General features: G+C 47.3%; 2 protein-coding genes across 2 annotated transcripts; one reads left to right on the forward strand and one right to left on the reverse strand.

The window, feature by feature from the left end:
- Positions 1-210: 210 nt before the first annotated feature.
- PPTG_15062 (hypothetical protein) lies at positions 211-1,835 on the reverse strand (the record flags this gene model as incomplete). Its single annotated transcript, XM_008912068.1, has 2 exons — positions 211-570; positions 705-1,835. The coding sequence occupies 2 exons, from the start codon at positions 1,833-1,835 to the stop codon at positions 211-213; spliced, it is 1,491 nt and encodes a 496-aa protein (XP_008910316.1).
- Positions 1,836-1,932: 97 nt separating this feature from the next.
- On the forward strand, positions 1,933-15,818 carry PPTG_15063 (hypothetical protein; the record flags this gene model as incomplete). Its single annotated transcript, XM_008912069.1, has 1 exon — positions 1,933-15,818. Exon 1 carries the CDS (start codon positions 2,148-2,150, stop codon positions 15,816-15,818), a length of 13,671 nt encoding a protein of 4,556 aa, XP_008910317.1. The 5' UTR covers positions 1,933-2,147.
- Between the last annotated feature and the right edge of the window lie 1,736 nt (positions 15,819-17,554).

Below are 17,554 nucleotides of genomic sequence, written 5' to 3' on the forward strand. Positions count from 1 at the left end.
GGCTTTGGAGTAACATATCCGGTCGCCGTCGGTGTTGTACTTGAAGTGATCAGCTTTTGTGTTGCAGGCACTGCTGTATTTGGTGTCCGGGGCGGTTCGGATTCCGGTGAGATGCCAATCGCTGCCTTGAGCCTTCCTACAATTGTAGCGTTGTCAACAGTATCCGTTGCACTATTCGAAGTTAGCGTAGACGTTGAAGTCGAGTCACAATCAGCCATTTTCCTTGTCACTGTAGTCGACGTGGATGTAGCATTTGTACTTGTGACCATAGTCGTATTTGAGGTGGAACTGGCCGACGTTACAGTGTCCGCTGGAGTCGTCGTTGTATCCGATAGAGCCCACGAGGTAGATTTTGTCGACGTGACCACGGAGGCGGATGTTAATGCAGCCGTGGTTTTGGTCGTTACAGTTGAAGCTGTAGTCGTGGCAGTGCTTGGTGACGGAGTGCTCTGTGAACCCGCAGTCGATGCTGGTACTGTCGCTAATGGCGATGATGTGGGCGTGCTCGACGTCGTGATGGTCAAACTGTTCGAAGTCGTGACGTTCGACGTGACTGTCACTGTGCTCGTACTGTTAGAAGTTGTCGTCGTCAAGCTCGCGTTACTCGACCTGTGGCATGGTGTCGTGTGATTCTGCGCAGAATGCGTCGGGTTTTGAGCGGCACACGGTGCTTGAGCGTATGCTGGCTGACTGTGTTGCCCTACATCCGATGCCACGAGGTTCTTGATCGTGATATTCTTCGACGCCAAATCCGCCAACACTGTACGCACGTCGATCGCCGTGTTCGCACACCCGCCGCAGTGGTGAATCCCAACTACTAAATTGTCATTCGAAGATATCAACGGCGAGCCGGACGAACCGCCTTGAGTGTCGGCGTCGTGTCCAACCTGTTCCGTTCCACAGTTTCCATCCTCCCCGACACTGAGCACTGTCGTGCTGTCTCCGTTGTCAATAGTGCTCACGATGCGCTTAGCGTAGCCGTCCGGATGCTGCGGCACGTAAATCGACTCATTCACTACCGGACCAGACTCACGCAGTTGAAGATATCCGTACGGAGAGAGATCTACGCAGTCCGGTAGCTGTACCACCGCGTAGTCGATGTCTTCATCATCAGCAATGAGTGTCGACGTCGTGGCTACAAGCGTTCCAGGACAACCGAGCTGCGTCTCACACTGGTCACTACACGAGGAGCTCTCCGCGGCGAACTCAATGTCCGTCGTGAGTGCCCATTCTTCTTGCTCAAAGCAGTGATGGTTCGTGAACAGGTGACCTTCACTACCTCCAAGCCAACCGGTGCACAAGTACGTGCCGTTAATCAGTAGACGAGCGACAGATTGAGCCTTTGTGTAAGCTTCAGGTAGAGATTCGGACAGGTTGGTGCCGGGTGCGTAGCATTTAGCCGGTAGCGACTGATCTCCGTCGCCGCAGACCGACTCGTGTTGCATGGTCGGGTAGCCACGAGAGAACCCCGTGATGCGGTATCCCTGACCGGCCGATGCCGTACCGACGGACGTGTACATGACAGCGACGGAATTGCCGGGGATGAAGCTGGCGATGAACGTCCCGGTCTGGTCGCGCCCACGATTTGTGTACGTGTGCGAGACCGTGACATTTGCGTCGGGGGAGCTGATGACCACGGAATCTCCTTCCGGCAGGTTGAAGCCGGCGAAATGGACGGCGATATACGACGCGAACTCGTATGAGATAAGGTCTTCGCGAGAAGTTCCGGCCGTCACGTTGACATCCAGCGGTTCTGTCGTACCGACAATAGCGACGCCGGTGTCAGTGTACTCGAGTCCCGACGCGACTTGAAATGCCACTACGAGGCTCAACATGGAGAAAAGAGTCTTGCACAGCGTCATTGTAGATGAATTGCACAACAACGCAGTGAATTGTAAAGTGACGAGAACGAACGCATTGTTATCTTTATCAAACGCTGGTGCGAACGGAGGTGGCGAAAGCAAATCATTGACTGGATTGTGCTGCTTCGAATCGCTCTAGAATTCGATGCCGTCCGTGCTGAACGAATGGTATGAAGACCGAACTTAGATCGTTCTATCGGAGGGCCGTCTAAAGTGTCGAGTGGCACTTGGCGTCGTCATCCAAACGTCGTTCTATTTCCCTCTCGTGATAGCAGGAGCCGCGCCATGCAGCGTAGCGAAGCGTGGACGACCACTGGCACCGGCTACGAGCCTCGCAGTACCACATCCAACGCTACTGGCCGTCCGGACTTGCGGTGGGGTCGTCTGACGTTCGCTCAATTGAGGGACGAGGAGTTCCTGGCCAAACAACTGAGACGGATCGAAATCACTCAAGGAGCCCGTCGACCAGGTAGATCAGCACAAACTGAAGCCGTGACCTTGAACGGGTTAGCGCCGGACAAGACCATCCGTCAACGGTTGCTGGCAGCACAGACGAAAGCAGCTCGTGGCGCATCGGAAGACGAAGAATTCGACGCGAAAGAGGAGACGACGATGGACGTGACCACCGACAATGAAGACAGGAACGAACGGGAGCTCACGAACGCTCTGTGTGTGCTCGGACGCCTGCAACAGCCTGAACTGGCTGTCTTCATGGTTACCAAGCTGAAACAGGCACTTGGACGGGTCTGTGCGTTCCCTAATCCAGTCTACCAGGCGATCGCCTTGCGACGACACTTGATGAAGAGTATGCACGAGGCGGTTGCAGCTCAACATCGACACTGGAAAGCTGCAGTTCAAGTGAACTTATCCATCGCCAAGTGCATGGAAAACAGTCTGGTACGATTAGAGGTTCCTTCAGAGGACCCGGTCGGGCTTTCTGCTTCGCTCAAACCCAAGGAAAAAGTGACGAGCGAAGCAGCACTGGGGATTCAAGTGTTGGTGTGCTTACTCAACGACTTACACGATGCTACGGTGGCTACACTCCCTCAGAGACGAGAGTTTCTAGAGGATCTTCTGCCATTGCTGTGTACCATGGGCTTTCTCGCACTCTGTCCGAGACGAAACATTGGCAATTCATCAGGAGTTCGAGGATCTGTACGCTCATCATCACTAGACACAGACATCGCAGAGTTCAGTGAGAAGATCCAGCGCTTCCTTCTAGATATGTGCCCACGTCCTATTACTCTCCCGTCTACATCACCAAAGCTACCAGCAATCTCATGTGGACATAGTGAACAGGATGTGATTGATCGTACCAATGCAGTAAATGGTTTGATCCATCTTGCAGCAGCAACTGGCTCAACACGGGACTTTTTAATGGTATTACGAGTTCTTCTCGGCGTTAACGACTACGTGTCAGATATGATGAAAGACCAACGACTTTCGTCACGTTCGCTACTCACTTCATCCGTTCCATCCCTCACAACCGTGTGTACGGAAGAGCTGCTCCCTCCACTAGTTAATACTGGTCGTGACGATGAATTGATGCGCGCTACCCGTCCGGACTCCAGTAAGTCACACACCGGAAGCCCACGTAGCAAGCGAGAGACTGAAATTCTTGGAGATAGCGCAATTCAAGACACATTTAAGAAAAAAATGCTACCCAAAGGGATCAAGGCGATAAATTCGACTGCAACAGTGAACCTCGCTATGCATCATCGACTACTGTACAGTAGCCCCGGTAACAACCTCGTAACGAAGCAAAGAACGAAAGATGAGCTGAAGGACGCACTGTTAATGAACGCGAGTCTATCGCTGGATATGTCTAAGATGAAGGAGACACTGACTCGAGATTCAATTGTGACGACTCGAAGCGAGACTGCAGTCGTCACTGCGCGGTGTCCGAAGTTTAAAACTCTCAACATCCAGTCGGTTCTTATTGAACTGGATCGGGTCAAGCCTTGTGTACTGACACAAGGGAAGTTAACCAGCTCGTCTTCTAATGACAGTACGGTATTTACCGAAGACGAAGGAGAACGAGAAGTGTGGAGTTGCGGACAGAATTCGTACGGAGAGCTCGGACATGGAGACACGACGTCGCGTAAATCTTTCGAGCGGATCACGTCACTCCAGCTGAAGGAAATCGTTCAAATTGGCGCTGGGAATGAACATACGATCGCTTTGACAGCCGATGGGAAGGTTCTGACCTGTGGGTATAACGATAATGGCCAATGTGGCCAAGGAGGGACTGCGCGAGTGAGTCATTTAAGCGAAATCCCGAAGATGGAAAGCAGTATTTCACAAGTTCACGCGTACAATGGATGCGAACATACAATTCTAATCACAATGGATGGTCGAGCAGCGACCTGTGGATACAATTATCGTGGCCAATTGGGTCATGGAAATACGACGAGTGAGAGTGTTCCGAAGATAATCCGGAGTCTGGAAAGTAAAATAGTGCGACTAGTATCGTGTAGTTATTACCACACTGTCATGGCGTGTGAAGACGGGAATCAGCAGCATTTGTACACATTTGGACGGAATGACTATGGACAATTGGGACACAATGACTCAATTGATCGTAAAACCCCTCAACAGGTCGAAGCTTTGAGCGACCAACAAATAGTCTCAGTAGCCTGTGGCCAATACCACACGATGGTGGTCTCAGCTACCGGTAAAGCGTTTGCGTTTGGTAAGAATGACTATGGACAATTAGGGATTGAGTCGATGGAGAACCAACTGGTTCCAGTGCAGGTACGAGGTGGACTGGAACGGCAAGAGTGTCTGGAGATTCGCTGTGGATACTACCATACTATAGTCCTGTGTAGTGGAGCGCATTTGTTCGCGTTTGGTCGTAATGACTACGGACAACTGGGTCTGGGTCGGTCGAATGCGAGTTCGACCGCTAATCTTCAGCTACAGCAACAGAGATTCTCGAACGCAAGGTTAATTGAGGAGTTGGAAGGTAAAGATATTGTCCGATTCGCTTGTGGATGTTACCATACAATTGCTGTATCGGATAATGGAGTCATGTACGTTTTCGGTCGAAATAACCACGGACAACTCGGAACTGGCGACACAAATGAACGAGTGTATCCCTTCCCTATTGATGACTTTGTAGGCAAAAGAGTGGCGCTAGTTGCAGCGGGTTTTTACCATACAATTGTGCTGACGGGAGGAAGAGAAGACGACAAGAACGATCAAGACTCGGGCAATGAAAAGGAAGATATGAGTTCTTCTAATGGGATCACACATACGACGATCCTTTCATCACCTTTAGTTCAGGAACTCCTAGACCCTGGACGTCCAGGGTTCAATGGTCTTGATGCCGGAGCTGAAGTGCCAGCAATTGACCCAATTGATGATGATTTCCGCGATGAAGACAGGCGAAATTTAAGCCCCAGTAGACCTCAGACGGACTCTGCGGATGCGCTTTTAGTCGCAGTTGTAATTCTGGCGCAGCTGGATAGATTAAGCCAGCCGTTCATACCGAAACCAGGAAGTTATTCCGCGTTACAACACCCTTCAATGGGTGTCATTGAAGCGCTTACTACGTCTACCACCGCACCAAATTCTTCGTTCGACGCGAGTTTTGCATTTGACGGGAGTTTCGAGTCATTTGCGATTCACAATTGCAGCGCTACGTTTGAAAGCCTCGCAGTTCTGTTAAAACATCTCAGCACGAAGAAGATCGAGGTTTCTTCTCAACTTGCCTCTTGTTTAGCGCCTCAATCCGCTACTCCAAGACGAACAACACTTCAGATGTATATGATGCTCGCTTCCATGCGAATCCTGCAAGCGAATCTATCGCAGTTTCTACGATCTGGCATGGCAAAGGCAGTTATCTTACTCTCTCCAGACACAAATTCAAGTAATGTTATGTCCTGGGCAAAGGAACTGGAACGTATTCGAGTGGCAATTCTACAAGTTCGCGACGTTTTATTGTCGTTAGTGGACATTAAACATCGACGAAATGTCTGCAACGTTCTCGAAAGCTCACCAAACGAAGGGGAAAATGCAACTAGAATCGCTGAAGAAGCTACAGCAACATTGATGCAAGGGTTCGAGCTGTTCTTCCCGTGTCAATGTCTTCAGCGTCAGTTCTGTATGCACGTGATGCGTGAACTCCCACGAGACAATCCGGAACATTCGTGCGGACTACTTTGTCGCCGTGACTTGTGGCTAATTGATACGCTACCAAAGTCTAAAACGCTGTTACTTGAACCGCTTTTAAGGCGAATGACTGAAGATCAGCTGATCATCCGGTTCCTGCCATTGATATCCGCTGTATTTCAACCTGATCAACTAGTTCCGCAAGAAACAGAAGATGTTAGAACGTCGTTAGTAACCGAAGTGTATCAACTTCTACTTGAACGTGTAGCTGCTGATTACTCAAGACGTCTAGGAGATGTAGTAGTTCGGCAATTGGATAGTAATCCACGCCCAGATTCGACCTTGCGGGCGCTCTTTGATACTCTCGGAGCACTGCAGAAGCATCTCTCCAGTTGGGCTGCAAGTGTTCATGAATGGACTTTAAAGGAAGACTCATTGGCTTATAGTGTTGTTGGTATTGAAGAGACAATTGCTGCTGTGGTCGATCGAGTTTTTCGAGTGGATGAACAAGATTTGGATCGAGTTCCAGTGTCTTGGCGTTGCTTTATTGAGTTCGGATTGGCAGCTTTAGGACAGTGTTGCGAAGTGCTTGGCCAAGTAATTTCAACGGAGGCAATGCCTAGTCCGTCTCACGGGTACGAAAGTGTTGAATTGGGGGGTGATTCTTTGCAAAATAAAATACTGGAGACGGTCGAACATTCGATTGTTGGTCAATTTTTACCACTGTTAGTGGTCAGTTTGTTCGAGTTCAGCAACAATTCTCTGTTTGCTGCAACTTTGTTGCCTACTTTGAAGAATCTGTTGCGGCTATTGGACGGGTTTAATCAGCAAGACAGCGCCGTTCATCACGCAGAGAAGGTTTTTATCGAAAATGAGGCTTCTTCAATAAATTCTCGACTTCCAGAGAAAGAAAGTAACGTTACTGGTAATTTTCAACGCAAGAGCGTGGGTAATTTACTTACCGCTCGAGTAGAGGATACAACTGGAAGAAAAGGAGCGACGGCATCCGATGTCACGGCTTTGCCCTGGCACTATCGATTGGAAAAGGAACTGGCTGTACTTGCAGCTGAGATGGCAGTGACGCTTATAATCGGTGACCCGTATTTTACTTACGAAGGTGAATATGGCAGCTCTAAACTTTCAAAGCGTTGGCTGACGAGCCCATTGTTTCGAGGAGGATTAAACTCGAAGTATTTAACGCAAAGTATCAATCATACGAGCACAACACGGTCCGAACACAGTCAAGTCGTTCAGCATACACCATTCCCAGCAGCAATTTCTCCACTTGGGTTAAATACTCAACCGTTCTCGCTCATTCTTCCTCCACCTTCTGACAACGAAGATACAATCCCAATATGGCAGCTACCTACTGATAAAAATTACGGAGAAATATTTCGTCCCGACTCCGTTCGAAGATTTCTATCCTCGCTTCAAGAAAATGATTCATTAGCGTCGAAGCTGTGTGACTGGGTTCGAGATTGCTATGCTAAGAAAGACCCGTCATATCGAATGATCATTCGCCAGTCTCAACTCTCTAAGGCTTCTATTCACTCGGAAAATGATACTCGGATAGAGACAGCATGTTTTGCAGCTCTTCTTCATCACAATATGCTTGGTATCCAGGCCTATCATTTCGCTTTGGGACTTGGATCGAGAACGGAAAATCGATCCCCACCACGAAGTTTCGTCAGTTTGTGGCAGTGCGTTGCTCAGTTACGACGACGCGTGGCTGCTAAGAAGACGGAGATCAAGAATTTGCCTCAAAAAGACTCAGATTTAAGCTCTTTGGATCGGATTTCTGCTCTTCAGCAGACGATTCTGGATCGGTGTAAACTTCTGCTATTTCTAAATATCCACGAAGAGCAAGAACACTTGAATCTCCAGTTGGATGCAGGCTACATCGCCTCCTACGACCCCGCATTTCTAGTATCTGCCAGCTCGACATTTAACTTCTCTGCTTCGTCAGCTAAACGCCATCTTCACGCAACATACACAGACGAAAAACTACCTTTCCTGGTGGCTTTTTCATCGTCGAAATGGAGAAAAATACGTACGATACTACACACAATTATCCGGTGGAAATCCCAAGCGACAGAGTTCCAGCTACACCCTTCAAATCACATTTCTCAAGACGTTCTGGCTTATATTTTGTCGGACGAGTTGGTGTCTTCCACCCGTGCCATTAAAAATCTATTGGTCGATCCTTGTAGACGTGTCAGTTGCTCTGTTCGAGGACTAGAAACACTGTGGGAACTCCTCACTTTGGTCTCGTTTGATTCAATTCAAACCGACATCGTCCATCAGGTCTCACAGGTTTTTGTATTCCAGTCCAAAACATCGATTCTAGCGAGATCTCACAGTGTTGGATACTTTTACTCCAGTCTCCAGAATGAAACTTTTTCGGAGTTTATTGGACAATTGACTCAGTTGATGACTGACAAGGCTGCAAAGCTGATGGAACCGGGAGAAACGGATGCTAGTTGCACATTCTGGATCGTAATTGTGTTGCTTAGTGCGTGGGGGATCCACTTCGATGCCGAACAATTCGAATTTGTGAGTGACATTGGAATTCTTCGAGTTATTCAAGAAATGACGCAGACTATTTCCACTAATACTTGTGACCTAAACAGTGAAGGTACGGTATCGAAGGACAGTATTGTGGGTAGAAGCGGAGGTTTGAATCCTTCTCAACTGACCATGCAAAAGCAGCTCGTTCGATTAGAGGACACGTTGTGGATTTTGTTTAGGTACATTTGTGTGCACTTCGCAGTACAAAATTCATCAAGTGGAGGGGATATCTACGCACCCACGTTCCCAGTTTTATCAGGTGTTACACAGTTATTGTTCAGTGAAGCATCATCGATCTCAAAGAGATTCCTGCCTCTACTAGTGGCTGAGGATAGTACGAAGCAGATAGAAGATGCTCCTGCTATCCCTGTAGCAGTTCGAAGAAGTTTTGAGGTTGTTACGCTGCCACAACGATTTTCTGCTCAGAGTAAAGGAGCCACTTGTACCTACGACGAAATGATCTCTCCTTCTGAGTCTGAGCCCACAACACCTATGTCTCCTTTGCTTAAGCCGAACGAATTCAGTATTACTACGTGGCTTTATATCAACAGCCAGTCAACTTCACATTCACGAATGGATAATAACCTATTTGACGTGTCTAACGATCTCCAAGACCGTCAATTGGTTTGTATTCGTGCTGCTGGGCGCGAGATATCGCTGTATCTACTGCTGGTGCCTGAAAGTGTCGACAATTGGCAATTGGAAGTGGGGATTCTCATGGATATAGACAGAGAAGGAGACGCAGGAGAACTCCCTATTAAGGGTCGAATGTGGGAGCGAATGGTGTCGAAACAAGTTGTACCAGGCGGGAAATGGATCCACGTTGCGATAGTGCTAGAAGCTGTAAAACTTCGACTCTATCTGAATGGCATTCTCGACTGTCAACGTTCATTTACTGCTCAAAGCACGGCTATATGGGCGGCTGGGAAGGTCGATCTTCCTATTCATTTTGGTCGATTTCCAACGAGTCAAACCAACGCTTCAGTCTCTTCGGCTATTGGGTTCTTGTCACGCTCGTTTGGGATAAAAGGTTCTAGCTGGGATCCTGGAATGAATAATAATCTGGAACAGAAAGGAGGTTTCCGGTGCTTTGATGGCTGGTTGGGCCACTTCCGCTTCCACAATCGCTCGCTGTCTCCTATCCACGTTCGAATTGTATTCGACGAGAAGAGATCTCCTTCTGGACTATCGTCGGATGTAAACGATCATTCGAAAGTCTTGGAGCTTCATGCTTTACTAATTCTACTCTGTTCTTCATCTGAAGGAATTGTTCACTTTAGTTCTCAATTTTCAGATTGGATGAAGTTGATTTGGGGGACTTTTCTGGGTACCAACTTAGCGGTTGTGCAGCAGTCAGCGTTACGTGTATTGTGCGCTTTACTGCCTCTTCAACACCCGCACGATGCATCCAAAGCGTTAGTTCAAGACGAGAAGATAGAGAATCTTGGATTTTACTCTATCGAAGATATTTTCGTGCACCAAGTGGTCAGGATGATCGGATTCTGCTTAACTAAATGCCTTCAAAGTTCATTAGACGACAGCAATGCTACTGTAGTACCGTGGACGCTGATGGTTGCTCGAGGAATCCACGGTAACCATTTTTCTCTTGATATTCAAGACAATACAAACCAACAAACGGATCTAGAAAATGACGTAGAGATCCGATACCAGTCGTCCAAGCGGCAGAGTTTGATGTTGGCAAACGAACTTAACCAGCTTCTACAGCAGCTATTCAGGTGTTCGAATGATACTTGGAGTCAGAGTATCATCAGAGTGACTTCAAATATCGCCCAGAACTTCTCGAATTCTCCAACCTCCGAGCCTGAAGTTCGTGTTCTTCAGTTTGGAAAGCACACACTTCAGCTCGCTATTGTCAAGTGTGTGGAATCTGTAGGATGCTTTTATTTTCTTGCTGGAGGAGTGGAGTTCTTGCGACCAGGGATGACTGTGGAAATGAGAGGATCAAGAGATTTTGCCCAGGTGCTCTCACTTGAGTATCATGCTTCTAGATCATCTCAAAATCCCCCTGAGACTCCGTCAGATACCAAATCTCCACAAATTGATACGCTAGCTTACGTCCACATTGACAGCAGGTCAGAGATTCAAGGAGGACTAAAAAATGGCTACGAATCAACCTGGTATGAGAGAGTTTTCAGTTCGAATGTAGCAAATAATTCGTCGTATTCGAAGGTGAATATTGACGAACTTAATCCGGTTGAAGTAACCAATCTCAATTGGAATGATGAAGCGAATCGGGGTGCTATCTACGACCTCAGCTTTAACCGTTATGACCATAAAGTATTTAACGTGTTAGTGGGGAAGGCAGCTGAGGTGGTTCCTGTTGTCTATGGCGCTGAACGTACCGGAGTATTGGATAGTGACTTGATCTCCTTGAACGTTGGCTGTTTGTTACTGAAGATTCTAGTGCAAATAGCTGGAAGTGGTGCTGGAGTCGACGAATTATTATCTAAACGAACGCTGATTGAGGCTATTACGGAGCTAGCTGTAAGCCAAAATGGCAATACTGAGTACGAAACGCTTTACAACGTCGAAAAGCGAGTGAGCGCTTTGCGTCGAGAAGTTTACACAGCATTAGTTGAGCTTGGTAAAGAAGGAGAGGCGGAACTGGCGACTGTTTTTGAGTCAAAACGAGGTGTTTCATCTGCTCAAAGTGAGAATATGGCTTCTCTGGATGGAGGAGAGCTGGGGTTTAACACGTCGAGAGATACAGGACATCGGAGTTTATTACAAACCCCAACGGATATAATGCCTTTAAATGACGGTAATTTATCTGATGGAGAAGATGAACCTGCTAACGAGAATTGGGATCCTACTCAGGGTGAAGACCAAGACGACGACGAAGAAGAAGAGGACGAGAGCCTAGAAGATGGCGACAATGATGAGGACGATGAAGAGGACGCAGAAGAATCTCGAGCTGAGTTTGTGGAGGAATTGATGTTGATGGGGTTTCCCGAAGATTGGTGCGTTTTAGCGCTGAAACAAACTGAGAATGACATTGTGAATGCATCGGCCTGGATTGTTGATAATCTGGAATATCTGAGCAAGTTACAGTCAACATTGGACAAGGAACGCGACAAGGGTCGAGATTCCCCTCGCTTCGATGCAGAAGAGGACGACGTCATGCCTCCAGATGATGCACCAAACGGTAATATCGATGCAGTCCCATTGAATCCGTCCATCACTTCGACAAAGAGCGACTTTGGTTCGAAGGGCAAGTGCGATAGCGGTGTACCCCCGCTGAACGATAAAGAAATGGGGCGAAAACTATTTGCTGAGATGTATTTTCCTTTCGAAGATGGAGGATTTCTCTCCAATACCAAGTCGCGGTTTATGAAATCATGGAGAGATGATACCATAGAAATGAAAGCAAAGGCAGCGTCCTCTTCCCAGCCCATTGTCGATAATAAGCCTGATGCTTCACGCTCACCATTTGAGGAGGATTTCCAGAAAGAAATTAACCAGCTGGACCTTAAAGGGATCGTCCAACAACTCCGAGATTTCGAGAAGACCTTGTCGATTATGTATGCTCGTCAGTGCTTGGTCACGCTACTGAATCAAGCAAGTTCTTCGAGACTTGTGCCACATTTGATCACTTACGAGCAATGGTTTAAGCTGCTCAAAGTCGTTCTACTTCGTGGCGATCAATTTGCAATAACTTCGAAAAATATTTCGACAATGAGGCTTCAGAAATTATCCGTGGATGAGGCGTTTTCAAAAGCGTTTAGATACTTTATCGACCATGACGGGGCTAGTGTGGCGTCAGCAGCGTTTGAGTTTTGTCTTGAGGAGCTGGAAACTGCTGCGTCCGGTAAAGCTTATGAAGCGGTTCTGTGGACTCAAAGGGAGCTCTATCGACCAGATAGAACTGTACTGGAAGAACCGGGAATTGAGGTCGTTATTTGGCTTCTAGATGCACTACTGGCTGTTCCAACACGCTCGTCGTTGTCTATTTCTACTGATTTCGGTAAAACAATTTTACGTCGCCTGCGATGTTGTCTGGGTACGACGAATCTGCCACTGAAGTTTGTAGTACTGCGGACTATCAGCAGACTATTGAAAGTCGTGGAAAGTATCGATAAAAACGTGGTAAATGAGTCTCAATTGGTTCTCCAGGAGTTCTTAAATGCAGCAATCATACGGCACAGTCGTGAGTTGAGTCAAGGTCGACTCCTATTCTCGCAGTATCTCCAGGGATACATCGAACTTCTTCACGTTTTACAGGGGTTTAGTGGCTTTAGTGACTTGAACATCAGTCGAACTCTAACGAATGCTGCAGCTACGCAAGACCACAGCACTAAAACTGAGGGTTTCTCGCTGTGTTTCGACCGTAAACGAAGCCGCAGTAGCTTGTTATCCTTTGCCGAAGATAATCTCAGTGTGTCGTACTCTGGGAATGAGGTTTGGAAAGCAGCGTGCGCTGTTACGAGCTTCTCGACTGGAGTTCATTCGTGGATGGTCCGTATAGAGAAATCCAGTTCTCCTTATCTCTTTGTAGGCATCGCTACTCGACAAGCGAACTTGGATTCATTCCTTGGCGCAGACGATCAATCTTGGGGATTCATTGGTGATAAAGCACTTTACTACCAACGCAATAGAGTACGAGCGTATGGCGAGACTTTCACTGAAGGTGACTGTATCGGTTTACGCTTGGATTGCGAGAAAGGGGAACTATCTTTTAGTAAAAATGGTGTTGACTTGGGTGTGGCGTTCGATAATATCGTAGGAGAAGTATGTCCTGCTGTCGCCTTCTACTCTAGACACCAGAAGATCTCCTTTGTAAAGGATAGCTGTACTAGTTTGTCTAATATCTCTTCAACTGGTGAGGAGGAGAGCGCTAGTGTTGAGGATTGCTTAATCGCCTGCGAGATTATTTCCAACTGGGTGGCAAATAGACCCATGCGTGGTGAAATGTCCGCTGCTGCGTTAAAAATGACTGCAGAATGGATCACTGGGTCGATGAAATACGTCACTACGCGATCAGGAAAGTCACTTTGGGTGGATGTCACGCGTGGAAAGTGTGAACAATTTGGATTTTATTCTGATGACAAAGTTCGCACACCTCGTGGGATTGGAGTTGTAGTGGGGGTAACAGGTGGGCGGATCTGGGTGGAGGTCGACAACGAACCTGGAGCGTGGTTTTTCCATCCGTCAAAGCTACGCTTAGTGCCGAGTTCAACCACGAACGCTTTATCCATTTCTACAACTTCCTCAACAACCGAAAATGCTCCAAAACCCACCGAAAATGGCTCAAAAGTGGACAAGGAAGGTCAATTGCCACAGTTCACTCTTTCTGCCGAAGAACTGGTTGAGTTTGGGGAGCACTCGGTGTGGAACATTGCAGTGGATCGTGAGTTTTTGAGTGTGATTAACGATTTCTGCGAGGTGTCACGAATAAGTCCGTGGAATTTGACACCTACTCAGCTTCTCAAAACTATCAAAGAGAAGGCTGCTGTTTTGGAGCTTACGTCCGTAGCTAACGTACTTGCAATGCCGATAGAGAAACTTGAGAAGATGCTAGTCGCACGGTTTGCGCTTCTTCGGTTTTGCAACATGTATATTAGTCGTGCTTTACCGTTCTTCGACTTGACATGGCACTACTTTTTACCGGATTCGAACTCGCTGCCGTGTCGGCTGGTGTCACAATGTCGTGGTAGTCTGTTTGTCTGTGTGAAAAATTCACTTTGGACGGCGTTGATGGAGAGAACTGCTAATTCGCCAAAGAAATCCGACGACGAGTATGATTATCCAGAAGATTTACCTCAGCTTCGGGTTAACCGGTTAAAGGCAGCAGCCGCAAAGTGCCACGAGGGAACAGTGAGCAGCTTGTTCCTGTCACTCTTCGGTCAGGCTTTCGAAGAGCTTCATTTCTTACCACTTAGAACGCTACGTATGGTCTACTCACACCCAATGGATGATGGCCAATTACGGAGTTTTAAGGTAAAATTTGAGGGTGAAGGTGTGGATGACTATGGCGGTCCGTATCGAGAGTTCTTTTCGCAATTCTTCGCTGAATTACAGATGCTGCACGTACCAGAAAATGAAGATAATACCAACGCAAGTTCGGATCATTCTTCTAATGGAGGGCCAAGCAGTACGTCGTTGAAACTGGACCCTAATGTATCGGTATCAGCTTGTGTCCTGCCCTTCCTTATGCCAAGTCCGAATTGGCGGAATGGAGTCGGAGCCAACCGTGAAAAATTCGTGCTTAATGGGGCTCTTGTTAGTCGTCAAACTGATGACAAGAAGGCATCGTTTTCAACTGAGGAAAGTGCAGAAGAGAAACGTCAACTCTATTGTGAAATGTTTTACTTCTTCGGTCAGATGATCGGCATTTGTCTCCGGACTCGAGTGTGCGTTCGCCTCGATCTAGCGATGTCAGTGTGGAAACAACTCGTGGCTGAAGATGAATCGAGCCCGGAGAGTGCATTAGAAACACTAAAAGAGATCGATTTCGTCGCGTATTCATTGTGGAAGACGCTGAACGGCATTTTAGATGAGTTTAAACGTCTAAATTCCAAGCAGTGCGAGTTAGAGGAACAACTGGAAGCAATGGATTTGGTTTTTACGACTGTATTATCAGATGGACGAACCATTGAGCTTTGCGAAGATGGAGCCAATACCGCTGTGGTTTTAACTAATCTGGAAGAATACGTAGATTCTATGCTTCGAGCACGGATCCAAGAAACTCAAGAGGTGATGAATATAGTAAAACAGGGACTTCATTCCATCATGCCGGTCTCTGCATTGGCACTTTTGACGTGGAATGAGCTCGAGAAACGCATGTGTGGCGTTGCAGAAGTGGACGTGAAGCTGTTGCAGACTAATACCGAGTACGACGAAGATTTGTCTCCTAATGATGAGTTTATTCAGAGGTTTTGGCGCGTGCTGGAAAGTCTCGAACCGGAGGACAAACGAGCGTTTCTGCGGTTTGTATGGGCTCGTTCACGTTTGCCTTTGGGCTCGGCACAGTTCCACCAAAAATTTAAGATCCAAGCTCTCGCATCTTCGGGTAATGGGGATGGGAATAGTTCATCGTCAAGTACTAGTGGAGGGTGGATGGACTCGCAGATGCCAAAGTCTCATACGTGTTTCTTCGCACTTCAACTGCCACGATATTCCAGTGACGACATCTGTCGCGAACGACTTTTGTATGCAGTACGCAACTGTGTCGAAATGGATGGAGACTTCCGTCTCGCTGACACGGAAATGACAGGCTGGACGGGCATCAGCCCTACAGATCAGCTACGCATTTGACACTCTCGAAATTTCATGTTAATAAACTAATGAAACGGGAGAAATAACATTTATTTTTTTGAAAATGCTTCTAGTAGCATTTGTTGTTTGACAACATCTGGGAGAACCTAACTTTAGATTTCATACGCAAAATATTACGACTTGCATTATTTACCACCGTATTTTACGGACCTGGTGGTGTTTGGTGATTTCACGACTTGTATTATTTACTTCTGTATTTTACGGACGACACGCCGCCAAAACAATTGGCAGCGTGAGATAGCAACAAATAAGTGGTGTCATGGCTATCAGACGTGCTGATTTTTTCGGTCAGCGAGGATGACCAGATCTCAAACTTAGTGGCTCCAAGGACACGCCTTACTTATTATAATAGTCCAACAACAAACAAACGAAATCTAAGTAACCATGTATTCTTACACCTCAACAACTAACACCATTAGCAGGTCTATCAGCGTCCATCGCTAACGACGTACATGGGCAGTGATGGAGAGCGTAGATTCTTTTCTGTGTAGGAACGTCGTAGGAAATGACCCAGTGTCGTCGTGCTTGAATGCCGAGCTGTCACCTTCCATTGAAAGGAGCAGCTCCACTATCCGTAATGCGCGTCGGGATTCTTCGGCTTCAGCGTGTCTTTAATGGGCTTGGTCATTGTGTGTATTTCCTGGCACGTCACTTTCCAAAGCTCTTCCGTTACCAAACTTGATCGGGGGAGGTGTAATCATGTTGCCATGACCTCGTACGGTCGACATTGACACAAGGACGACTGCCCCGGCGGTGATGAATGCAAGGACGTTCATTATTCGGCGGCAAGATTTGAGAGAGCGTTTAAACTGGAAGTGTCTTGGTGTTGGAAATTCAGAAATGAAGAATTATTTGCTTCGTTTTGAGTTCGAAGCGAGCGCTCGAGTCCCATCGTAAAAGTCATCATTGAAATCCTTTACATACAAAACAGACAGGGAGGTGGATACTGATTATGAGGTGTTGCCTTCTGCGTCATACGCATTAAGATGACGGTAGAGAAATAATTGACACAGTTCCGAAAATTGGAGGTGTCGGTAGAATTCTATCACCCTGTCTGAACTCAAACGAGACCTTCTTGTGCATTAACTGTATAGGGCGGAGGGGATTTTTGTCATGCTCGGTCCCAGGGCTAAGCCTGCGAGCTAAGCACACGGATCTTAGAACACAGGCATGGATTCACGTTGCCCAGAGAGTTGGAATGTACTCCTTTCTCCTCATGCGCACAAACACATTGCGCCACGTTTTGGCTTTTTATGTGAAAATAACAGTTAAAGTAGATTTGCCCAGCTAAATTTATTGAGCTAGTTCAGTGTAGCCACATCCCAGTTTGATGAAAACGCTGTTCATATTTTTCTGAGCTATTAAGCATTTCGGTGTGACACACCTGCCTGCAAACTAGATGCGAAGTGAGTTCTATTAAGCATGAGTTTTACCGTTCTAGTTCTGCTCCACTGGAGGGCGTTCCCTACTGCTGCAGCAGTGCTGCAGCGTCCTCTACTTGCTTATGCAATGTCGCTGTTGATGCGCTCGATTGCGTAATACCGCTGTTGACCCGGCCGATTATGTGGGGACGCAGCCTAGTCTCGCTGTGTCGTCCTCGAGGCGATGGCTACTGCTATCAGGCCGTGCTCGTGGTATAATAGCGGCGTTGATCGCCGGTGTGTCGTCGCTGTCATCTGGTACAATACTCCACGCTAGGCTCAGCTCATACTAAT

The sequence above is a fragment of the Phytophthora parasitica genome (genome assembly GCF_000247585.1).
Source record: "Phytophthora parasitica INRA-310 unplaced genomic scaffold supercont2.44, whole genome shotgun sequence".
Classification (NCBI taxonomy): Eukaryota; Oomycota; class Peronosporomycetes; order Peronosporales; family Peronosporaceae; genus Phytophthora; species Phytophthora nicotianae.